At 40.5% G+C, this 25,708-nt stretch overlaps 2 protein-coding genes across 8 annotated transcripts; one reads left to right on the top strand and one right to left on the bottom strand.

Moving 5' to 3' along the window:
- Positions 1-1,339: 1,339 nt before the first annotated feature.
- LOC112435653 (uncharacterized) lies at positions 1,340-18,895 on the bottom strand. Of its 4 annotated transcripts, XM_076891047.1 has the most exons (9): positions 18,358-18,371; positions 18,154-18,272; positions 15,724-15,796; positions 14,773-14,954; positions 14,400-14,656; positions 12,897-13,039; positions 12,714-12,793; positions 4,257-7,245; positions 1,340-1,509 (listed from the first exon to the last, which is right to left on the bottom strand). In XM_076891047.1, exons 4-9 carry the CDS (start codon positions 14,941-14,943, stop codon positions 1,484-1,486), a joined length of 3,666 nt encoding a protein of 1,221 aa, XP_076747162.1. In that variant the 5' UTR covers positions 14,944-14,954; positions 15,724-15,796; positions 18,154-18,272; positions 18,358-18,371; the 3' UTR covers positions 1,340-1,483. The 4 variants fall into 4 exon arrangements, with proteins under 4 accessions (XP_076747162.1, XP_076747160.1, XP_076747159.1 ...); XM_076891045.1 differs by adding an exon at positions 18,778-18,895 and having other exon boundaries at positions 14,773-18,272; positions 18,358-18,422; XM_076891044.1 differs by adding an exon at positions 18,741-18,879 and having other exon boundaries at positions 14,773-18,272; positions 18,358-18,422.
- Positions 18,243-25,695, top strand: LOC112435652 (4-hydroxybenzoate polyprenyltransferase, mitochondrial-like). 4 transcript variants are annotated; one of them, XM_076891060.1, is made up of 8 exons: positions 19,251-19,337; positions 19,419-19,483; positions 19,964-20,097; positions 23,305-23,636; positions 24,388-24,554; positions 24,732-24,853; positions 25,236-25,424; positions 25,536-25,695. In XM_076891060.1, the coding sequence occupies exons 4-7, from the start codon at positions 23,333-23,335 to the stop codon at positions 25,258-25,260; spliced, it is 618 nt and encodes a 205-aa protein (XP_076747175.1). In that variant the 5' UTR covers positions 19,251-19,337; positions 19,419-19,483; positions 19,964-20,097; positions 23,305-23,332; the 3' UTR covers positions 25,261-25,424; positions 25,536-25,695. The 4 variants fall into 4 exon arrangements, with proteins under 4 accessions (XP_076747176.1, XP_076747175.1, XP_076747177.1 ...); XM_076891061.1 differs by lacking the exons at positions 19,251-19,337; positions 19,419-19,483 and adding an exon at positions 18,243-18,311; XM_076891062.1 differs by lacking the exons at positions 19,251-19,337; positions 19,419-19,483; positions 19,964-20,097 and adding an exon at positions 20,205-21,076.
- The last annotated feature ends 13 nt before the right edge of the window (positions 25,696-25,708 follow it).

Below are 25,708 nucleotides of genomic sequence, written 5' to 3'. Positions count from 1 at the left end.
TGTAAAAGAGTTAGTAGTTTATTTTCTTACTACCAAGGTTATTATTGCTAACGAAAACTAACGAAATAATGAAAACTAGAAGTGAAAAAACATTTTCGTTAATGGAAATAAAAATAAAAACAAAAAAAGGAAAACTAACTAAAACTGTAATGAGTGTTCACAAAACTAATAAAAAATTAACTGCATTTATAGCAAAACTGTGTTTAGTTTTCATTGATGTGTGCGTGTCATACAATAGTCAAGGGTGAAAATGAAGTTTAGTTTCCAGATTTTTTTTGCTGTCTAATTATGCCAGCAGGTGGCAGTACGTTAGTCGAGTCGTCTGTGTTGCTGCTCCGTCCACGCGCAGAATCATGTCAGGAGAATGCGCCAGATTCCAATTTGGGATTACTTTGAATATGACTGTTTTGGATAAAGCAAGTGTCTTGTAGTGGAAAGAGACAAATTATGAGGGACATTTCTAAAGGGAAAAAAATTCCCACAAACCTTAAAGTGCACTTGAAAAGCTCACACAAGAAGGCTAACCTAGCTTACCATGAGAATGTAAGGGAGCACACTCAACCCTCATCCCCAGAAAACAGAAGCTAACCCCAGGCAAGGCAGCGTGATGCATCCCGATGGTAGCTGGAATCGCAACATACTCAAGGATAAGCAGAAGAGAATGACTGATATGATGAAACTGGGATTTTGTTACACTTAATTATTGCAAACACAACTAAAACTATAACTGAAACTAATCAAAACTAAACTGAAAATAAGGATTTTCAGAAAAAATAAAAACTAAACTAGCAAGAAAATTGGTAAAAACTAATTAAAACTGATATAAAATTGAAAATCTGAAGTCAAAACTAAATATAAAATAAAAACTACTGAAAATTGCAAAACTATTAAAACCCTGCTTACTACCTGCAGATTACTTGTATTTGCTCAATTGTTTACTAAATGTTTGAGGTGTGAAATAAACCGCAATTGAGCAAAATATGGGTGTGTGTGGTTGGAGGATGTGTTAGTGCGTGCGTGCGTGCGTGGGTGTGGGTGTGTGTGGTTGGAGGATGTGTTAGTGCGTGCGTGCGTGCGCGAGCAAGGGGGAGGGGGCGAAGAACACTTTTCTGTAAAACAAAGGGGGGCCCAGCAAAAAAAGTTTGGGAACCACTGCCATAGAGGATGCCAGGGTTGAAATCATGGATAAGATGTTTCAGAAAAAAGACAAGATAAAATCTAACCCACTCTAGCATTAATACTTGCATCAGCTTTAGGAAAACTACACCTAGAGGACTGGGTGGCGAGGTGAGGTTGATCCCCTCCATTAGAGTAATGAATTGTCCATAGGAATCCAAAGGACCACCAAGCAGTGTGGTAAAATTGAGGATGTAGTTGATTAGAGGGAGAAGCGTGACACAAGTCTGCCTTTTGGATGGTGTCAGTACGACTCGTTTCTCCTGAAGGTCCAAAGACACAGAGGTGATTCTCTGGGTGAGCAGCATCAAAGTGGACACTGCCAAGAACAGTCTGAAAGTGAAAGAGATATTGCTGTGATTAAATAGGATATCTGTATACATATAATGTTTTTACTTTAGATGTAAAAACATTATGTCTAACTTAGGCTAAGAGTTCATCTATAATGGTGAAGAAATGGCCTCTGACATTCATATCAGAGTCTTTTTAGTACATTAGCTGTTCTAGAGCTGTGATCACACAAAGTTGATTCTTGGAAACGGCATCTGAAAGGTTAGGCAACAACATAACAATTCTTGGAAACGAAACAAAGTCAACAGGCTGCTAAAACCACGTGATGTGGTTGAATGCTTCAAGCAACAGAGATTGTTTTATTGAAAAACACATGGTCGTTTTGAGTTTGACATATTTCACAAAAGTGTGATTAGGAACATTTTTGCCACTGTGTTTACAACCCTGTACGCGTTTGAAAACTGAAGGGACTGTGCTGTGTTCTAATCCTATCAAAGATCAGAACATAGCTTATATAATTGAAAGAGCAAGATAAATTGCTCAGGAGTTTCACCTCATCTCCCAACCGTTGTGGCAGACATCTGTCCCTCCCTGGAGGCTTCTTCCTGTTAAAAGGGAGGGTTACCTTCCCACCATCACCAAGTGCTTTGCCCATAGGGTATCATCTGATTGTTGTGGTTTTCTCTCTAATACTGTAGGGTCATTGCCTTACAACTTAAAGACCTCACTTTTGTGATTTGGTACTAAATTCAAATGACGATTTTATGTTCTACATTGTTATATTTCTAATTTCATGATGCAAATGCAAATTTCTTATGTAAATATGATCTTTCTTAAAAAAGCCGTTGTCTCTGTTGTTCTAAACCTAGTAGATACTATTAAGCATTAGTGATACCTTTGAAGGTAATCGATGCCTGGATACCATCACGGATACTTGATTTTGAAATATGTGCTAAGCATGAACTGCACCTTCTTAAAGTATCCAAAAATGTACTGCTCTGGTCACAGGTCCTCATTCTTTTTAAAGGTGCCAACTTTCTGTAACTTGTTATAGAAGAGAGAGGGGTTTTAAATATTTTTTTAAAATAAATACCATAGAGATACCATACAAATCACTGCATGCTGCATTATTTATATTTTATACAACATCCTAACTCTGAACAGGCTTGATTCATACATCTGTACACCCTAGAGAATATTCACTTACGAAAGGTTCGGCGGATATAGCATGAAAACTGTCCCATATGTTTATGTAATTTGTAATGGCAGAGTGAAATCAAGATTAATACCTGATGATGACTGGTTCGTGCAGGTAGTATTCCCTGTTAGGGCTGCCACAAACGATTATTTTGATAGTCGACTAGTCAAAGATTATTTTTGCAATTAGTCGACTAATCAGATCATGCGTCCACTGGACGTAAAAGTACATCTTATTGCACCAGCAGCATCTGCTCTTATATAACTACCATTAGCTTACAGCTTTAAGTGTTTAAGGTCTGTGCCAACTAAAAATAAAGACAAGATGGTAGTTTATTAAATTTTAATGAAATTTGCAGATTGTTTCGGTGAAGTTTAATAAACTCCTTGCTATCTAAAATATAACAGGACACTGGAGTATATTCTCGAGAATCTCACACTTCTGATAATCAGCTGTCTGCTTGACGTTTATTCAGCTATGTAAAAACTATAACTTTAATCTCACCCAAACTGATTTACTCAGGAACAAATAAAATACTAAAAAAAGCTAAACAATAACATTGTTAAGTTATCTAAGTGACTTATATATGTTTAACCTGAGTAGCGAAAGACAGCGGTGGGTCTCAGGGCACTAGTGAGCCTAGCCCCCGGCTCGCTATCGAGCTAGTGGGTAACAGACGTCTCCGAAAACGTCGGAGCGCTTTTGAAAATATGTGGTGTCTTGATAAACTGAGCAGATATTTGAGGTTTACACAGCTACATTCTCGCCTGAACATATGTTAAACCTTTATTTTGTGACCCAGAAAGAATAATAAGAGTAATATTAAAACTAACTAGCTGCCGCCGTTTGAGCTGGGCTGCGCTATGAATTCTGGGACACTGCTTCTTCTTCTTCTTCGGGGTTTAACGGCAGCTGGCATCCTTGTACATGCAGTGCTGCCATCTTCTGTATCAGTCCGTTATTACACTCTTAAATCCTACTACTTATTCCTGCGTCTTTTGTGATCTTACAAAGCTTCAAACGACGCGTCGACTATTAAATCAGTCGTCGATGATTTTGATAGTCGACGTAATCGTGACTAGTCGACTAATTGTGGCAGCCCTATTCCCTGTACTGTATAAGTAGGTGCCAGAAGGTTTGCCACAACATCTGCATAACAAATGCCCAGGTGTGGATACAGCTGTGATCTACACAGCACACGAGTAGAACAAAGGCAAGTGTGGAGGTGAACAGCTTGTGCTGTTATCCTGTTTGGTTTTCTCCAAACGTGATGCTTTGCAGTATCGCTAGACATCGCTATTGAAGCCTTTAGAGTCTCAGATGTAGCTCTTCTACATACATTTCTTTGGTTTGTCTGAGCATCTTCACCTTGTGCATTGTTTTATCACACATGTGAATCAGATCAATGAACTGCCAGACAATTTGTTTTTACAGAGGTCACCATACTTGCTGATGATTGTAGCATCTGGCTGTTACTTACCTTCTTACATCCTATAGACGCAAAGATTTAGTTTTTCCACACCGCTTCTGCATTTTGCTTACAAAAATGCACAAAAACTAATATTTCAATTCACTCATAATTTCTTTTTACCTTCAGGCTCTTGCAGACAATCATCATCCTTCATCCCGTCGTGGTCACCAGGCGCCTGATCTTGGTGTCGTTCCTCGTCTTCTGTGAGCATCTCAGATTCTTGGTTTTGCTTCTGCTCGAAAGGACCTTTCTCTTCTTCCTCCTTGAAGCATTCAGGAGAGTGCACTTCCTTCTTCAGACATTCTTTCTCAAGTACTGGTATTTCTGTGCAAGGTTTAGGTTCCTGTTCACTGCTTTGCTGAGTGTGCACTTCTTCCTGCTTTAATTTTGTAAACGAGACACCTAAAATATCGCCGGTGATCATCTTAAGTTGTGCACAAGTGGGCGGGAGGGTTAACATATGTCTTTCAATTTTTAAACTCTCCTCTGTCCTCGTGTTATTTACATGTGCAATATTTAGCTTTGTTAAGGCTGAATTTGCCTCTATACCAACTTGATTCTTTGGATTCTGGAACAAAGGGAAGTTGCTCTCTTCAGCTAATGGGATATCACTTGCCTCAGTGCCCTTCTCCATCTTGACCGTTTTACCCTCATCTGCCTTGTTATGCATCTTGCTGTCATCATTGGCCAACTGTAAGATATGACGCAGTATGTCATCTTCTACCTTTGCCTCAATGTTCAGTGTTTTATGCTCAAGTGCTTTAACGTCTTGCTTTTCAGCTGGTGTTTCTTCATCCACTTTGAAATCATTTTCTGTCTCCATTTGTTGTTTGTCTCCAGATTCTGTGAATTCAGGTTGGGCTTGGTTTTCATTTGTCTGCCTCTCTTCCTCTGGATCGCCGTAATCCTCACATGGGGTATCTGTAATTTTCACTTCTGTTACACTTTGTTCCACATTTCCTGTCTCCATTTGTTGTTTGTCTCCAGATTCTGTGAATTCAGGTTGGGCTTGGTTTTCATTTGTCTGCCTCTCTTCCTCTGGATTGCCGTAATCCTCACATGGGGTATCTGTAATTTTCACTTCTGTTACACTTTGTTCCACATTTCCTGTCTCCATTTGTTGTTTGTCTCCAGATTCTGTGAATTCAGGTTGGGCTTGGTTTTCATTTGTCTGTCTCTCTTCCTCTGGATCGCCGTAATCCTCACATGGGGTATCTGTAATTTTCACTTCTGTTACACTTTGTTCCACATTTCCTGTCTCCATTTGTTGTTTGTCTCCAGATTCTGTGAATTCAGGTTGGGCTTGGTTTTCATTTGTCTGCCTCTCTTCCTCTGGATCGCCGTAATCCTCACATGGGGTATCTGTAATTTTCACTTCTGTTACACTTTGTTCCACATTTCCTGTCTCCATTTGTTGTTCGTCTCCAGATTCTGTGAATTCAGGTTGGGCTTGGTTTTCATATGTCTGCCTCTCTTCCTCTGGATCGCCGTAATCCTCACATGGGGTATCTGTAATTTTCACTTCTGTTACACTTTGTTCCACATTTCCTGTCTCCATTTGTTGTTTGTCTCCAGATTCTGTGAATTCAGGTTGGGCTTGGTTTTCATATGTCTGTCTCTCTTCCTCTGGATCGCCGTAATCCTCACATGGGGTATCTGTAATTTTCACTTCTGTTACACTTTGTTCCACATTTCCTGTCTCCATTTGTTGTTTGTCTCCAGATTCTGTGAATTCAGGTTGGGCTTGGTTTTCATATGTCTGTCTCTCTTCCTCTGGATTGCCGTAATCCTCACATGGGGTATCTGTAGATTTCACTTCTGTTACACTTTGTTCCACATTTCCTGTCTCCATTTGTTGTTTGTCTCCAGATTCTGTGAATTCAGGTTGGGCTTGGTTTTCATTTGTCTGCCTCTCTTCCTCTGGATCGCCGTAATCCTCACATGGGGTATCTGTAATTTTCACTTCTGTTACACTTTGTTCCACATTTCCTGTCTCCATTTGTTGTTTGTCTCCAGATTCTGTGAATTCAGGTTGGGCTTGGTTTTCATTTGTCTGCCTCTCTTCCTCTGGATCGCCGTAATCCTCACATGGGGTATCTGTAATTTTCACTTCTGTTACACTTTGTTCCACATTTCCTGTCTCCATTTGTTGTTTGTCTCCAGATTCTGTGAATTCAGGTTGGGCTTGGTTTTCATATGTCTGTCTCTCTTCCTCTGGATTGCCGTAATCCTCACATGGGATATCTGTAATTTTCACTTCTGTTACACTTTGTTCCACATTTCCGGTCTCCATTTGTTGTTTGTCTCCAGATTCTGTGAATTCAGGTTGGGCTTGGTTTTCATATGTCTGTCTCTCTTCCTCTGGATTGCCGTAATCCTCACATGGGGTATCTGTAATTTTCACTTCTGTTACACTTTGTTCCACATTTCCTGTCTCCATTTGTTGTTTGTCTCCAGATTCTGTGAATTCAGGTTGGGCTTGGTCTTCATTTGTCTGCCTCTCTTCCTCTGGATCGCCGTAATCCTCACATGGGGTATCTGTAATTTTCACTTCTGTTACACTTTGTTCCACATTTCCTGTCTCCATTTGTTGTTTGTCTCCAGATTCTGTGAATTCAGGTTGGGCTTGGTTTTCATTTGTCTGCCTGTCTTCCTCTGAATCGCCGTAATCCTCACATGGGGTATCTGTAATTTTCACTTCTGTTACACTTTGTTCCACTTTTCCTGTCTCCTGTTCTCTTGCAGTCTCTAGCAGCACAAGCTCCGCTTGTTTTTGCAGCTCTTGTTGGACAGTAGAGTTTGGTTTGGCATTTTCATGTTGAATGTCTGATTCGGAAGTCTCGCCAGGACTTTCTCCGTTGGTTTCCTGGCATTCCCTGATCTGGAGTGCACTTTTCTCTGTGGTATAGTTTTCTTCCAGGTTCTCAGCTTGTGGAACCTCATCACAGTCTGCAAAAAGGTCCTCCATTTCTACTTCTCCTCTGTCTTTATCTAGCTGGTCCATGTTAGACAAATGTTCCTCTTCTTCTTCTGTTACTGGCACATTATCAACGCTTGCCTCCAGCTGATCAAGGCTCCCCTGACCTACGAGTTCATGATTCTTCATGACCTGCATAGACAGAATCAAGGTCCAAATTATGATACACTTTTCCATCACATTATATTGGGGTGGGGCACTGATGATGTAGAAGCCTCAAAAACTCATTTATCCAATATAATACACTTGGAGTTATGGGGTTGAGATAAGACTCCCAGTCCTATAGTTTATGGGAAGACAGACATGACATAGTAAACACTTTCCTTGTGAGTTTATGGGCTTAGTCACTGATTTTGGAAGCATACTGAATAAAACATTACTACAACTATTTTGCAAATCATGTTTAAATTGCTTAAAAATGTTGGATTATCTTTTGTCTGCTTACTGCATAGAGATAGCAGTTTCACTGTCAGCCCCTCTCCTTCTCACCACATCTTATTCTTTGAAATAGAAGTGGGCGGTATAAACGGTATACGGTAGAAACTATATAAATTTGGCTAACGGTAGAGATTTTGACTATACCGCTCTACCGCGATAGCGTATGTTGATGGTGTCATCAAGCTGCGCCTGTTTTGGTTGAAAGCATTGCAGCGACTAAAAACAACATCATCTGCAATTTTTACTGAGCGACAGTAATAGCAAAGAGACAAAGCACTTTTGGAATATGGGGATAGCCAAAAACTCCACTCCTCCACTTCCGTCCCATTGATTCATTCAGTGGGGCAAAAAAGTATTTAGTCAGCCACCGATTGTGCAAGTTCCCCCACTTAAAATGATGACAGAGGTCAGTAATTTGCACCAGAGGTACACTTCAACTGTGAGAGACAGAATGTGAAAAAAAAAAATCCATGAATTCACATGGTAGGATGTGTAAAGAATTTATTCGTAAATTAGGGTGGAAAATAAGTATTTGGTCACCTCAAACAAGGAAAATCTCTGGCTCTCACAGACCTGTAACGTCTTCTGTAAGAAGCTTTTTTGTCCCTGTTACGACCCGGCTCAAAAGCCGCAACATAAAAAAAAGGAGATGAATAACAGAGTGTGGGTGAGAAGAGGTTTCATCCTAAAATGGAAAACCAGGTTGGCTAAAATGGCTGGTGCCACCAAGGCAAAGACTAGTGCACTGCTGGAAAGCTTGCCTCAGGTATGCTTTTATCCACACCTGACTAGGTGTGGCCAATTAGCACCAGCTGAAAACACTGAGACGATTAAAAGCTGCAGAGGGACGTAACACCTCCTCCCTTAAAAGGGTTCCTCTAGGACCCTTAAATTTATTAAAAGCCCCTCTGAAGCCTTCAGTTCCTTGACCCACAAACCTGGAATAAAAGTTAAAGCTAACAGAAGCACAGTGTTCACGTTATAGTTGGCATCTCTAAGCATGGATGGGCATGAGGATTTGAAGTTGCCACACTGAACAGACAAAAAGTAACATGTGACCAACACAAAGGAGCACAACAGTCAAACCCAAAATTATTACCTGATCTGCTACAACACAAAACCAAAAGTAGCAACAAATAATCACAACTAAGTGATCTGTTGTCTCCACCACACAAACAGTCACATACAAGTGGCCCTATACCACAACAAGTTACTTTAATCCAAGAAGTTCAGTAAATCAAGCACACTAGTGACCAACCACAAAATGGAGAGCTATGGCCACACAATGATCACATCAAGGGTGGCTCAGCACCCCACAGTGTTATTGCCATCACCTGGCCAACAACACTCACAAGTGATCCAACAAAATAGCCATATTCCCCACAACACTAAAGGTCACAGCACAAAACACTCACCTCACAAGGATCTCATTAGCATCCATCCACACTGACATATGCACACACAGGGTGTGCACACAATGCCAACTTAAAAACAGCCTACCTGCCTCAGCTACAGACCATAATCAAGAATGGTCTCAAACCTCCTACCAAGTTTGGTGCCACTGATTTACTATGTGCAACTCCCAGCCTAAAACACTAAAAACAACAAAACCCTAACTTTACCTACCCTAGTCTTCAGTGGTGTACCAGGCTCGAGGCAACTTTAAACGCGAACTCGAGAGCAGGCAGCAGACCAGAGATATAGTCTCCTACCAAACTCTGAAGCGTACCCCCACCCAGGATAGCCACCAAACACAATAAACTAAAACAATAAAGCAAAACAACAAACAAGTGCTTCGATGGAAGGGCAGCACAGCCACCCAGCTGAAACACACTTACTAAAGTGAGTTTGCACAATTACAGTGACCACCATCACTCACCCACTTAAAAGCAAAACAAACTGACATTCAGTCTCCACTAAAATGTCCAAATATCCCGGACGTGCCACCACTTATGTTACGACCCGGCTCAAAAGCCGCAACATAAAAAAAAGGAGATGAATAACAGAGTGTGGGTGAGAAGAGGTTTCATCCTAAAATGGAAAACCAGGTTGGCTAAAATGGCTGGTGCCACCAAGGCAAAGACTAGTGCACTGCCGGAAAGCTTGCCTCAGGTATGCTTTTATCCACACCTGACTAGGTGTGGCCAATTAGCACCAGCTGAAAACACTGAGACGATTAAAAGCTGCAGAGGGACGTAACAGTCCCCCACTCGTTACCTGCATGAATGGCACCTGTTTGAACTCATCATCTGTATAAAAGACACCTGTCCACAGCCTCAAACAGTCAGACTCCAAACTCCGCCATGGCCAAGACCAAAGAGCTTTTGAAGGACACCAGGAAAAGTATTGTAGACCTGCACCAGACTGGGAAGAGTGAATCTACAATAGGCAAGCAGCTTAGTGTGAAAAAAATCAACTGTGGGAGCAATCATCAGAAAATGGAAGACATACAAGACCACTGATAATCTCCCTCGATCTAGGGCTCCACGCAAGATCTCATCCCGTGGGGTCAAAATGATCATGAGAACGGTGAGCAAAGATCCCAGAACCACACAGGGGGACCTGGTGAATGACCTGCAGAGAGCTGGGACCAAAGTAACAAAGGTCACCATCAGTAACACACTACAACGGCAGGGAATCAAATCCCGCAGTGCCAGACGTGTTCCGCTGCTGAAGCCAGTGCATGTCCAGGCCCGTCTGAAGTTTGCCAGAGAGCACATGGATGATACAGCAGAGGATTGGGAGAATGTCATGTGGTCAGATGAAACCAAAGTAGAACTTTTTGGTATAAACTCAACTTGTCGTGTTTGGGGGAAGAAGAATATTGAGTTGCATCCCAAGAACACCATACCTACTGTGAAGCATGGGGGTGGAAACATCATGCTATGGGGCTGTTTTTCTGCCAAGGGGACAGGACGACTGATCCGTGTTAAGGACAGAATGAATGGGGCCATGTATCGTGAGATTTTGAGCCAAAACCTCCTTCCATCAGTGAGAACTTTGAAGATGAAACGAGGCTGGGTCTTCCAACATGACAATGATCCAAAACACACCGCCCGGGCAACAAAGGAGTGGCTCCGTAAGAAGCATTTGAAAGTCCTGGAGTGGCCTAGCCAGTCTCCAGACCTCAACCCCATAGAAAATCTGTGGCGGGAGTTGAAAGTCCGTGTTGCTCGGCGACAGCCCCAAGACATCACTGCTCTCGAGAAGATCTACATGGAGGAATGGGCCAAAATACCAGCTACTGTGTGTGCAAACCTGGTAAAGACCTATAGTAAACGTTTGACCTCTGTTATTGCCAACAAAGGTTATGTTACAAAGTATTGAGTTGTATTTTTGTTAGTGACCAAATACTTATTTTCCACCCTGATTTACGAATAAATTCTTTACAAATCCTACCATGTGGATTCATGGATTTTTTTTCACATTCTGTCTCTCACAGTTGAAGTGTACCTCTGGTGCAAATTACTGACCTCTGTCATCATTTTAGGTGGGGGAACTTGCACAATTGGTGGCTGACTAAATACTTTTTTGCCCCACTGTTAATGCTGAATTCTCTCGCAGCTGCTATATTCCCATGTTGTTGCAGTATATTAATGACTAACCTCGTATTGTGGATGGATTATCTCAGTTGTTCTCCTGACTGAAGTTTGGTCCGTTTACAGCATCCTGCCATGCAATTGCATTTGTCCCTAACCACTAGAAACCCTCACGTTAAAAAGTTGGCATTCATCCTTCAGCTTCACTGTGCTAATGTTATGCTAACGTAGCTGTGTCGCTAGCAATCACGTAGGACATCATTATATACCAGCTAGCCCAACTTCAGTAACCTTACAAATGTCACTGCTGTTTAGTTTTCTGTCTTCATTTATGTTGGAAGTGATAGCAGAGCTGTACATTTAAATTTTTTCAGAAATCTCTCAGTCAGAACATGCTATATGATGTTTAGGTGGAAGCTAGCGAGCAAATTTCCTGCTAACTTCTAACTCCATTCAATTTAATAGATTCTGTTTTCATGGATGCCTGGATGTTAAACTTAATTGTTACACCTGGTAGAGCAGAAACGCTGATCATTTTATTAAAGATGAAAGAATTGCGATAGTTTGTGACGCTGCAGTGTTTGACTTTGGGACCTGAAGTGGACGGAGTTTTGGATTACTCCGCAAGGCTCCTGACTACGGCAGCCGTAATGCTCCGGCAATCCATCAAGCGGTGCGCTTTCATAGCTCTCCAAAGTCGTACTAAAACATTTTTTGATTTCTACGCACCGTGTAACACAAAATCGGTTTGAGGTCAGTAAGCACAACCAGAATTCATACATAAGGCACACTGTCGATTTTTGAGAAAATTAAAGGATTTTAAGTGTGCCTTATAGTGTGTAAAATACGTTATACAGAAGAAAAGAATATATCCTGATATATATCGTTACCGCACATGCTTCAAATTATACCGTGATATGGATTTTAGGCCATATCGCCCAGCCCTACTTTGAAACTAAGATGGTTGTGGTGAAAATGCTAATCTTGGGGCATCAAAACACAATTTCAGAAACCAACGGATCGTGTCACAGTAGTTGTCCATGTCCATCTTTGACATTACTTATGGTTTAATCCCTGTAAATGTAGCACTTTTTAATAGCCAAGGAATTGGGGTAGGATATGCACTGCATCACTCCATTAGGTGCAACCTTAATCAATATTAAACCGATTTGTGGCAAAGTTTTTGGACTACAAAAACATTCAGACTAAAGGAATCAAATGGCCCAGTGCCAATGTCTCTGTAGCCAATGTGATATGTGAATAAAACCATTCTTTTGCAAAAGTAAGTCCACTGTCTATATGTAGCTTGTGAAAGTGATGCAGTGCTACTAAGCAAGATGCATGGTTGACATTTAAAAATGTCATTCTGATGAATTCTTTATGTTAATTTATATATCTATTCATATTTTTAGGATGTATGCTCCCACTCTCTTTCGTTGGCTACTCCCTTCAAATACCAGACATGTTGACATCTGACATCTAATTGCTGTTTACATTTTTTATAGGCTTAAATAACTTAATTCTTCATTCAACTTCATTTTCTCTTGATTTTCTAGATCTTCATGGTTATGACAGCAGTGTGTAGAACAAAAGCACCGTCCGCCCATCAGTTAAAGAGAATACCTTTTTTGACCCAAAGATGATGCCTTGATGGCAACGTGACAGCTTGGGGCGACGAACCTCTATTGGCACTACACGTTCCCCTGTAAAGAAAAAAAAAAGGAAAAAAGGGAATGCTTATGTGACAGCGTCAGGTATCGGAAAGCAGAACACGTTCCTACAAATCCTGCAAATGCTCCAACATACCACGATGCAAGACAATGTGATCAATCATGTTGTTCTTGTTCTTAGTTTGGTACAGACAGAAAGGGCAGCAGAGGTCCTTCTGATGAGTAGGCTTTGACTGGCAGGTAGAGTGACCCGTCTCCATGTGCATTTCCAGAGTTTTCCTAATGACAACAGGAGAAATCAGTGATAACATTGCAAATCTGTCGGTGTTTGGTGACAACTCGTGTTGAGTAATGAGTAGAAATGACAAATTCAAGATGTCTGTCAAGTCAAATACCTCATAAAACTCATCCAAGTTATTCCCATACATTTAAAATAATTGACAACAATGTCTAAATTTGAATAAAAGAAGCTTCTTCTTCAAAAAGGGTCCAAACAGCAGATAGCGCGGCATGTTTGATTTAGCACACTTTTATGCCAGGTTCTCTTCCCGATGCCACCCCAAAGGGATTTGTGTCTCCTCCTTGAGGCAAACCAGGAATGCATTATGTCACCTGACTATAGAAACTAGTCAGATCCTGCGCATGTGTGATGATGCAGAATTAAAAGTATCAATTATTACTCATCCTGAATGCAAATGCGAGAATAAATGCAACATTTAAAACAAATGTGAAAACGAATATTTACTAGGGCTGCTCGATTATGGCAAAAATTATAATCACAATTATTTTCACTGAAATTGAGATCTCGATTATTTGACGATATTTATTTAACAATAACAATGTATTGAATAATGACTTTAAAGATTGTCAAAAAATAATATAAAATAGTGTGCAAATACTGATAACAGTGCAAATGTTTGCAATATAAAAAATAAATGAAAAATGTAAACATCTATGTTTAGTGAACTTTGCAGTGTTGCTCTGTGGTGCAGCTACGACACTGTAGCAAAGTTTACACACTATGTCTACTTGATCCACGTCTGACTCCGCCAACCCATGTTTCCACACCACTGAAGTTTTTTTTTACCTCTCTTTTCAACCAACAGCAGTCACTCTCCTCTCCAAATAACTTCTGCTTAGCTTTCGGAGCTTCCCTCGGGTCCTCTTAATTGTTGTGACACGTGTTCGAAATGCAGAGAGGTGCGCTCGATTTGCCACACGGAGCAGCGCGAGAGTAAAGCACGAGGGAGGGGCTAATAATCGGCTCAGTCATTTTTAATGATTGTTTAAAGCCCAGATCGTAATCGTGATTAAAATTCGATTAATTGAGCAGCCCTAATATTTACATAAAAAAAATATATATATATATATATTTTTTTTAAATCTTGAGATAAAGAAGCTTTTCTGCAAAGGTTTTCCAATACCCAGATAGGCACTGTACTTTTTCAGACTAAACAAGACCAACTGTTAAAATTTCCATTTGGCTATGTTACTTTTTAAGTGAGCCCACAAGAAGAAGAAGAAGAAAAAAGCGTGGCAAAATGGTGTGACTGCTTTAATATATGAGCTTAAATTTGTCTATTATCAATACTTTTTTTTAGTTTAGTTTTTAACAATAAAAAAAGCCCAAAGTTCTTACTTGTGTTTTAATCCAGATGTGGAGCTATTGTCCAGTTTCTTGATGGCTGCGTGGCTGTGCTCATGGGAATGCAAGCCTTTCAATGACATAAACATCCGGCCGCACTGTTTACACGTGTGTTTGTCTCCATTCGATTCTAGTTCTGGCTGCTGTACATCAGAGAGTTCTGATGTAGCGGCGCTCTGTACTCGTGTCCCGTTCCAACGATTAACCTCGTTCACAGTTTCCAATGTGGTCATTTCATCTTGCCTGCAGGGCTGGGAAAAAAAAAAAAAAAAAAAAAAAAAAAAAAAAAAAAATCACAGTAATGGTCAAATAACACGAGTAGATCAGAAGACAAAGAGCATAGACAGGAATTACAGCGTCAACTTACCTCGCTGGATTCTTGCTCTAGTGTTGTGCTAATAAGCGACTCCTTTCTCTGCGCAGCCTTGGCCTTCTTTAGCATCCTTGCTCTGTGGCGATCCATGTGATAACACAACTTTCTAATCCCATTTAATTGTGTGTTGCAGTGGTCACATTTGTAAACCCCTGTGGTTTTCATTGTCTTCGATCCTAGTGACAACACAGTAAAGTCCAATTTCCACTCTGAGCGGTGAAAAGTACTATAGTGGTCAATGAGCAGCTGCGACGACTTGAATGTTAATTCTGGACATTTCAAACATTTAACCTTTGTGCTGTTGCCTGATTTAAGTACGTTGCTGGGAGAGTTCCATTTACGCTTATTATATTTCTCAAGAAGTTTGTAAATACTGACTGCATCCAATTTGTGAGTATTTTTGTAGTGGCGCTGGAGGTATTGATATCGTCCTTTATAGGTGCACATCTGGCACTTGTACAACTGTTTGTTGCTGCTTTTTTCTGCTGTTATGCTAGACTTCAATGTCTTATGCAGACATTTTTGGAGCTGCTGTTCTGGTTTTTGTTCTTGTTCATATCTTTCAATTACAGCTTCCGGGTGTTTCAATCCACAGTGAGTGTGGAGACCCTTTTTGCTATTAAAATTTGCAGAGCAGTAAAGGCACTTGAACACTTTGGAGGACAATGAGCCGGGTCTGTCACTTTGGTCTTCCACCCGCCAGCTTGCGCTTGTTTTCTTGGAAAGTTTTGCACTCAAAGGATGAACCATTCGGTAATGGTGTGCCAGATCTGACAAAGATTTAGATTTAAAAGAGCATCTTTTGCAAGACAAACCAGCTCTATTTTGTCCGTATCTTTGGGATAGCAATCTGTTTTCAGTGCCATTGCCTCCACTCTGCTCTAGATCAGGCTTCTTCTTTTTACAATGGACCATTCCAGGACCGACATATAACTGAAAACTTACATACTCAACGCAGGGGACACGTCCTAGGTGGCGTTCCTCGTAGTGCTCATAAACTGCTGCAGCTTTTTCATGTCTGAAAACACAGAATTCACAATAATAGCCGGGCTCTAATAATCCTTGTCTAAAATAATATCTTAAAATATCTGTGACTGTACGCTTTACTTTGTGAATTTTCCTTAAATGCGTCTTCAGAGCATATATCACGTCAGTTTTGTATGCGCATGCGTAACAGTTCAGGGACCTCTTTCTGTGTGGGGTTGTCACTGAGGGTGTTGCTGAAATGACCAAAGACTTTGAATGCTTCCTTGTTTTTTTCTTTTTCATTTTCAGCTTGAGGATTTCCTGAGCAGCTTCTTCATTTTGAGTGGATGTTAGAAGAGATTTCTGTGCCTGATTGTGGATCTTAGATGTATGCAGAAGGACTTCTGAAGTCTTCGCCTTAAATCCATGATGTATTCTGCTGTAATGGTGCATTACGTGATCCAAAGTACTATGCCTGTAGTTACAAAAGTGGCAAAAAAATGCTTTTTCTTCACCTTCATTTATTATAGGAGGAGGTAGACGGGAAGAAGAGGAATCCTTTGCATTTGCTTTCCTGATTTCATCATGGATTAAAGCTGTATATTCAAGAACACACTTAGTGCTGGAATTACACTTTCGATGAACCTTAGCCTGATGGTTAATTACTCCTTTTACAGATGGATTTCCAAAGTTGCATTTGTGGCAGTAAAACAAGTTTTCTGGACATGCGTAGGACTTGTTCTGTCTCTCTCCTGTTTCTGAGGCATCTGCTGTGTAATCCTCCTTATACAGATCTTCTTTTTCCCTACACATCTTCACTTGTTTACTAGTATTAAATTGGGAAGATGAAGGACTTTTTGACATCTTAGATTCACTCTGACGTTTCTGCATCTCAGCACTGTACCCTAGGACATCATCAGTACCTATTGGTGCATCCATAGAATGTTTTGCATAGTGATGACCAAGGATACTCTTAACCTTGGTACTTGTGTAACTGCAGAACTGGCAGTAAAATGTTTCATTTGGTAAACTGGATGAGGAAATGTCCAGTCCAGTAGTAATTTCATTACTGGATTTTGTTGGAAACTTCGAAGATTCCCCTTTCGTGGTTTGGGAAGATTCTGAACGATTCTTACAGGCTTCTGGTGTGGTCTCTGAATGATCTACTACAATCACAGAATCTGAACACTTCTCAGATGTCATCTCTGATGCTGCATGTGATGTGGGACAAACGGACTGTTTGATTTTATCTAATGTGATTACTTCATCTGGGTGGCTTTTTTGGTAGTGAACATCTAGACTCAGCTGAGACGATTCCTCTTGGCATTCAGACATTGAATATCTGCAGAACAATAAGGAATTCTCCACTTCATATGTTGCATGCTTTGCCTTGTAATGTTCTTTCAAAGACTTCAATAGATTGATAGTAAATTTACAAAGAAAGCATTTGAAAACCAAACTGAGGCCACATGATTTCATGGCAAATACATCTGGGGCATCTGGATGATTTTCCAAGTAGTGCCTCTTGAGGTCAGCTGTGCTTAAAAACTCAACTGGACACTCCAAGCAACGAAAGGTGGCACTGTGATCACTTGCGTCCTGAATGTAGACAGAATTGTATCTGATATAAGGGTGGTCACTTTGATAATGGGCAGAAATTCGCCTGATGCCTACGTCACTGTAGTCACAATGTTTACAAGAATACACTTTTGCCGCGTCTGCCTCATCTTCATCTTCGCTGACTTCGCTGCTGGATGACTGTTGTCTATTTTCATTTTCCGTGAGCATCTCTTCGTTATCCAACTTGGCTTTTTTGACAGGATGACCTTTTAAACTTTTACCACTGGATCTCTTCACAGCACTGTCAGGAACAGTTTCCTTTCTGAATTGTTCCGGAGTTTTAGTCAAATCAGTAGTCAAGTCAGTGTGCAAAAAAGGGTACGACTTACTTCCGGTGATATCTATCACAGACTTTGCTGTGACTTTAAACACACCACTACTGTTTGGACAGGAGCTTGAAGGAGATTCCTGCAAAATTTTCAGGTCCTTTAATGTGCAGTTTGCTTCTGAGGTAGAAATATCTGAAAGAACTGATGGATCTTCCGATGTTCCTGCAGCTTCATTGTTCTGGTTTGCTGAAATGACACTTAAAGTGCTGTCGAGGTTTTCTGAAATGATGACACCTCCTGACACGTTAGGATTTTCTGAAGTTTTGTGACACAGTTCCTCGTGTTCACTTAAACCATCCCAACTACAAGCTTTAAAATCACACCTCTGGCATTTAAAATTATCTCCTGAACTGCTGCTCTCTGTGTTGGCTTTGTCAGTCCCAGGGGATAAACCAGCCTCTCTGAGAGAAATTTCTGTATTGAGGCCATGCACCTTGTAAAGGTGTTCAAAAAGGTACACCTTGGATTCGAAGATCAGCACACAGTGACTACAATGGAAAGCCTCGACTTGGGATTCTTCAGTGACTGCTTGGCTGATGACTTGCTTGATGTGGCCAGAGGTGGAGCACTCCACTGTATCTGAGGGGGCAGGCAACAGACCAGTATAGATCAGCATAGGTCAGTATCTATTCACAAAGACGTTGCATACCTCTGTGATACATACCGTTTTCCATCTTGCATGCCTCTTTTAACCCACAGCCTTACACATTAAGTGACACACCTAGACAACTGAAAAAACAGATTATTATTTTTCTCAAGGCACAGAAGCAGCACAACATAATCCGACGCTACTTCGTTACCCGTTATTAAGTTAAACGCACAAGTGAATACTTAAAAAAGAGAGCGAGATTGTACGCTTTGCTAATATTATCTTTAAATATGGCAGCACAAAGAACTCAACACCTCTATTTAACTTTCAGTGTAGCATATTCAACAGGAAGGAGACGTAAAACGAGTCAACCGAATAAACAGATCCTACCTATTTTAACAAAATGCCGAAATGTGCAACTCGCTAAAGTGCGCGATGCACGCAAGGTTTTTACTCACGCATGCACACAAAAACAGGACAAGGCTTAGGAGGCACCGTTTTGAACCGCTGCTGGAAGTCGCGTGAACACGGAGCACGTTTCCGCCATTTTTCAAGCGTGTGTGACTCTCCCTGGCCTGTGCTTCCCCCACCGCAACAAAACATCTTCACTTCCGTAGAATTCACCAACCCTTCAAAATAAAACTACCTGAAAACTACCTCCGCTGTGTAAGTAATTAAAATATCAATTATAATGTTATTTACCAGCAGTTACACGAGATTCGATATAACGACAGGATATTTTGGTTTAATACGAACTAGGATTTCTTAATTGTATTTTTTTTAATTTTATCAATTTGATAAAAAAAAATATGTGTTTGTTAATATTCACGAAAACGTATGGAGTTTTTTGTTGTTGTTTTTTTTTACTTCCACGCTTAGTTCATTGTGAAATCTGGGGAAACAGTAACCGGAAGTACGTAGATTTCATACCTTAACGCCAAGCCCCCCTTTTAAAAGTCTTTTCTGTTTTTGTGATGGTGTTGTTTTCTGTTTCTATGGCCGGCGATATAGGTATTATAATGTCCAATGAAAGGTATTAACAAATCCTCCATACTGTAAGTGTTATATAGCACCGCATATTTAAATAAATGGGCGCTATTGTTATTAAAAACTTATAACAGAAATCCTTTTTTCAGGCTCGGTTTCTATCGCAGGCAGTTGGCCACGTGCTTGCAGTGACGATGCTTGCTGAGCTGCACAGGTCACAAAGAAAGCAAGAAAAGCTTTGTTTTACCAATATCACCTTGGTATCCCAGAGAAATTTTATACTGATGTTGCAGACTTTTGCAGAGGGTCTGGCTTTTACAACAAGATGAAAGCTAAAACATTCTAGGGGAAAATTAAAGGATCTAGATTTGTGTCATATATCACATCTTCACAGCAGTTTTTGCTCAATATGTTTCAAATTCACTCTTTATATGTTCATGATGCGCAAATCCTTTCGAGGCAGATATCCTGCTTTAAGCAGGAGGCCGTTTGTGTAAAAAAGGAACGACCATCTCTCAAACGAGAAGGGGCTTAAGAGTTTATCTTTCACGATCTTATAATGCAGTGAATGCAGCCATTCCTCATCTCACAATGAATAGTACTCATACTAAAAAGTACAAAATGAAAGCATGTTTTTCATTATCAACTGCACCACTTAACCAGCCACACTGCTCTGTTTCTATTCTCATTGTAGTCTTTGGGGCGATCGTGGCTCAAGAGTTGGGAGTTCGCCTTGTAATCGGAAGGTTGCCGACATACATCGCCGCTTTACGTCAACTCCGAAGCCCTTTGGAACAGGGCCCTGTGCAGCACTGTTCAGCAAGAGCAGTGAGGTTTCAGTTGTAATGCTGCTTACACTTGTCACATGTTTTTTGCATATGCAATAATGTTGCATATTCCACAGCCCTACCCTGTCTTGACAAGTAAATTTAAGAATCTGTTTAGAACTTATTTATTTTATTTCTCACTTTGAATTTTTTTTTATTGAAACTAAGCTTCTGGCTGATTGGTGTTATTTTAGTCATTATGCAGCCGTATTGTTTGTAAAGTTGGTGAAGCCTGCAGTCGGCTGAAACTGAAGAAGTCACATAGATAAGTGATAAAATGTTTCTACTAAACGCTGGGTCCAGATGAACAGAAATAAATTTCTAGGATCCGATCAGTTTACACTGACTACTACTCCATGGTTGTTTTGTATGTTAACAAGAACAAAATAAGTGAAGTAGACTTAGAGGGCTTGTTCAAAGAGGTTTTCCAACATATGGTTTTAACCAAAAAAGCATGGGTGCTTTTTCCTTAATAAGTGCAAAAAAAGAAAGAAACAGGCAATTGTTAAGAACGCCTTAGGTGAAGCAGTGTTAGATAAACTAACAAAACACTGCTATTAAAAAAACTATTGGCATATAAAAGCTTCCATTAAGCTGAATATTATTTATATTATTGCATACATATGGTTGACAGAAAGTGACCTCTGTAGCTATTTCCCATTGAGGATTGCAAAAGAAACCACAAAAACGAATAAAACCAACTTACTGATTGTTTGTACATGTGCAGAGGAGGCAAAGTGGATATACTGGATAAAGAATGCTGAATATGGAGCTGCCATAATAAAAAATAAAAACTAGTTAGTGTGAGACCTGGTTTTTATTTAACCAGTAAGGAAATTGTGATGCACACTCCACACCAGTTGGAGGCGCTGGTCCTCCAACTTGTCTGTCAGTCTCAAAGAAGAGACGACCAATGACGACCCAGCAGGGAAGTATTGATGTGGTTGTCATCTGTCCAGTGTTTGGTCTTTTTAAAATCGGTATATTTAGGGCCCGAGCACTGAGAGTGCGAAGGCCCTATTGTATCTGCTCCGTTTCTTATTATTATTATTATTATTATTATTATTATTATTATTCACCCCAAACAAGGGCCTTTTTGAGGGCCTAAACATGCTCAAAAACTCATGAAATTTTGCACACATGCCAGGTCTGGTGAAAAATTTTGTATTTTAATGGTTTTACATATGAGCACTGGGAAATGGCTCTAGAGCGCCACCTATGCCTTGTTAAATGCAGCCCTACGACCACATCGTTTGAGCTACATGTATGAAATTTGGCACACATGTGTATCATGCCAAGACGAACAAAAAAGTCAGTGGGCCCATTGACGCAAACCCAACAGGAAGTCCGCCATTTGGAAGAGAAGGTGACATTTTGGCTCTAATTTTGCCATTTCCATGCCTCGAACTTTTGCGAACTCCTCCTTGGGGTTTCATTTCATAACCTTCAAATTTGGACAGTGTCAACTACACCCTTGTGCCATGTTAAATTGCGGAGCTTTTGAGTTTTCACAATACTATGAGGCCGTGGCGCCATGGCGAATTTCGATGACTCGCCATGAAAATCTTATTGCCTCTCATTTTGTCATACATTTTCTGACCTTGACCAAAGTGAACACATATGATAAGGCTCCACCCCTGAACATATTTCAACTGCCATATTTGACACCAGGGACAGCGCCACCTAGTGGGAACAGGAAATGTCATGTTTTACACTTTGGGGTACAGTATTGTGATGGGTGACATCTGCAGCCTCAAATTTCTCCAGGAAAGCCTTAAGGAGTTGGTCTTGGGTTACAGTGAAAACTGTGACTTTTCACGAAAGGGTGTGACCCCAGCAGCATGGCGAACTTTGATGTCACGCCATGAAGAAACAAATTAGTATAACTCAATGAAATCCAGTCTGATCAGTACCAGACTTTACAGGCATGATGTCAGACCCGCCCTGAACAGATTGATGTGCCCATTGTCGGAAATACGGACAGCGCCACCTAGTGGCAACAGGAAATGTCATGGCTTTAACTTTGTTGTACTGATTTTCACAGGTCGATCGTGGCCACCTCAAAAGCGGTAAATATCACCATCAGTCCCTCGTGATGCTTCAGTGCAAAAATTGTGACTTTAAATTGAACGGCGCACCCTGGTGGCAACGCGGTTCATCATGAAAGATGAAGTGGCTTTTGAGGGGCTTGGAAAGTTTATAGAGGCTTGAAATTTGGCACACACCTCCAAATGGATGAAGGCATTGTTGTTATGTAACCATTTTCCTTGAATAGCGCAAAATGGCTCCACAGCGCCCCCTACAATATTTCAAAACATCAGCCCCTGCTCTGTGTTTCATCTATGAGTCTGACACTTGGTAAGCTTGTGTAAGATATCAAGATGTACAAAAAAGTCTCTTGGAGCAATATCCCAAATCCAACAGGAAGTCAGCCATTTTAAAATTAATGTGTAATTTTGATGACATTTTCCCCCCTTTTCAGGCCTCATACTTTGACGAACTCCTCCAAGGGATTTCATCATATTGAAGCATTCTTCAGTGTGTAGAATCTAAAGACCTTTGTGATGTTAAATTGCGAAGCTTTTTCCGTTCAGGGAAACGGGGTGGTCATGGCGGCACGTAGAGTTTCAATCACTCGCAAAAAGCAGTAATCTGCTGTCACTAAAAAACACAATGTCCAATCTCTCCCAAAGGTCGCAGGTGTGATGAGACTCGAGCTTGGAAATGTTTGTTATGCTATTTGTCAATAATGGTTAGAGCGCCACCTAGTGGCATGACTATAATCCTGGTTGAATAAGATGAAATGTTAGCTGGTGATTAAAAGCATGAAATCCATCAATGTGACATCACATTGGACGTGCCGGTTTGAGGTGTTGGCAGTGGCTCGACGTGCCGGGGGTGCGAGGGCCCTCATAACGCTGCTTGCAGCTTTAATCTCTATTGTAACCTTCATTGTAAGCTTGCTTTGGCGTTATATCACACTAGAGTTAGCAAGTGTGTTGGTAGCATTCATTATATTTTCAGTGATAGCTTAGCCTTGTTACTGTAACACCAGCTTGTCTCATGTAGGTGTGTGCAGTGTCTTACCTAAACAGCTAAAACAGTCAGGTTGTTTCAGCCAAAAGTTTCACACATCTCTGTTTCTGTTGTACCAAATGTATTTGTTTAACCTTCGTTTGCATGTGTCTTTCTGCTTCTGTGTGTGCAGGGGTGATCTTTATGAGTGCAGAGACACCATGTTCACAGCCAAGCTAGCTTTGAGCACTCTGAAAAGGATCCACCATGGAGCTTGTTATCGATGTCTTTCTACCTGCTTCATCCAGAAGGAAGGGATACAGGCTGGAGATGGGCCCCCCTCAGACTCCCGTGTGTGGAAGAGAAAGCCTAAGAACCAATCTGCAGTCTGGTCATCAATAAGACTTCTTGAAACACAGCAAAACGGGAGAAGACGGTTCAGTTTATCAGCTGCTACTATAGTAAATTCAGCACCAGTACACGTCCAACCGTACCTCCGGCTGATGAGGCTGGACAAACCTATAGGTTTGTACTTATATGAACATCACATTGTTGGGTTGTCGTGTCTTCATTCGCTCACCCCAACCAGTCGCGACAGATAGCCGTCCCTCCCTGTTAAAAGGGAGTTTTTCCTTCCTACTGTGACAAAGCAAGCTCATGTACTCAGGTTTAACTTCAGCAGGTCATTATGACCATGTCTACACATTCATTTTCTGCTATGCAATGATTTTTATCTGTGTCAGTTTAAAAGAAAAATATTGATATCTAGAATATTGCAGAATTTTGACTTTATTCCAAACATGCACTCTTTAAGCCCAGAACGATTTTTAGCAGCATTTTCACCATGTTAACAAAACAGAACAAAACAAGAAGCTATATAACATTAATACAGTCTTCAGAAAACAAATGGCTAAAATAAGCACATCATCTTTGACCTTGTAGAGCTATTAACTGGCACTAACAGGGAAGCATCTTTGTAAGCATGTAGCCCTAACTCATGATGTAGATAATAATTGTTAAAATTGTTCTTTGAAAGAATCCTACCAAACTGTAAAACTCTTATGTAATTACTGTGTAAGACAATGAGTCTAAAATATCTTGCCCCTGCATTTTTTCAGTGTCACTGCACAGATGCATCTAAAACCAAACCACATTTAAAATGCCACCAGATTAATGTAGCTATTGGCTGCACATTCATCTCTTTGTGGGCTTTGTTTCTGTTCTTATCTTACTTCCTTGTTTAATTCCCTTGAAATTCATTGCCTTTTAATCATAGGGACATGGCTGCTGTACCTCCCCTGTACATGGAGCATTGCTCTGGCTGCTAACCCTGGATGCTTCCCAGATCTGGGCATGCTCACACTGTTTGGTACAGGTGCTCTTCTCATGAGAGGGGCCGGCTGCACCATCAATGACATGTGGGACAAAGACTTCGACAAAAAAGTAAATGAGATTTTCTTACAGCTGACTCCAAACAAAGAACAGGACGTTTTTGCAATAAAGTAAATAAAACCTCCATTTCTAAGCAGACGTTAGACTTACCTGTGTCACTGTCACTGCTCAAAGTGTTTCTTTATTTTTCAGCTCTGATAAATTGAAAGTGTTCGTGTTTTTGCGCAGGTGTCCCACACAGCCTCTCGACCAATCGCATCAGGAGAGATTTCTCGAATGCAGGCGCTGGTCTTCCTGGGAGGGCAGCTCTCGCTTGCACTTGGGGTTCTTTTGTGTCTCAACTATTACAGGTACTCAGAATCAATTTTATGTATGAACATTAATGACATTTTATTAGGAAAATATAAATAGAAGAATAGGAACAGGTATATAGGTTAGATTAAATCCTCCGAGTCATGAGAAAAAAAAATCAGTGCAACAGTTGAACTGGATCACAATATTACTACAGTGTGTTAATTTTCATAGTGTAACTAAAAGTAATTATTTATTCAGTTTAAACTGTGAGTACATGGTAGCTGTTCCTTTATATTTAAGAAATGCAGTTTAAGGGATTGCAGTTTACTGTGTTTACTGATGTTTTTCTTTGAGGTGAACATGAGATTAATGTGTCCTATGTTACAGTAGGGACCTTGATTGACTATGACCTCGTGTTGTTTTGTCTTTCATAAATAGGATAAGGAGGATGACATCAAAGTAGGAGTCAAATCTACTGCACTGAGGTTCCAGGAGCAAACCAAACCCTGGCTGAGTGGCTTCGTTGTGGCCATGATGTCTGGACTGGTATTAGCTGGGGTCAATGCTGAACAGACTCTCCCTTACTATGCTGTACTCACCGGTATAGCAATGCACCTGACAAACCAGGTGAGGATCATGGTCAACTTTAATACAACATTTAAATGAGAAACATGCACAGATTCATGTGTTTTAAGATTAGGTTTTCCATTGAAGTATATTTATTTTCTTCTCTCGTAGATTTACACATTAGACATCAACAAACCAGAAGACTGCTGGAAAAAGTTTGTTTCAAACAGAAACCTTGGACTGTTGTTGTTTTTAGGTATTGTTGTCAGGAATTTGTGGAAAGAATAAAGACAGACTCTGAAGAAATGAACAAGCCTTCATATAATTAGAGACGATGTTTTATT

Source organism: Maylandia zebra, linkage group LG12 (genome assembly GCF_041146795.1).
Source record: "Maylandia zebra isolate NMK-2024a linkage group LG12, Mzebra_GT3a, whole genome shotgun sequence".
Lineage (NCBI taxonomy): Eukaryota > Metazoa > Chordata > Actinopteri > Cichliformes > Cichlidae > Maylandia > Maylandia zebra.
This window is presented reverse-complemented; position numbering and strand designations above follow the sequence as displayed.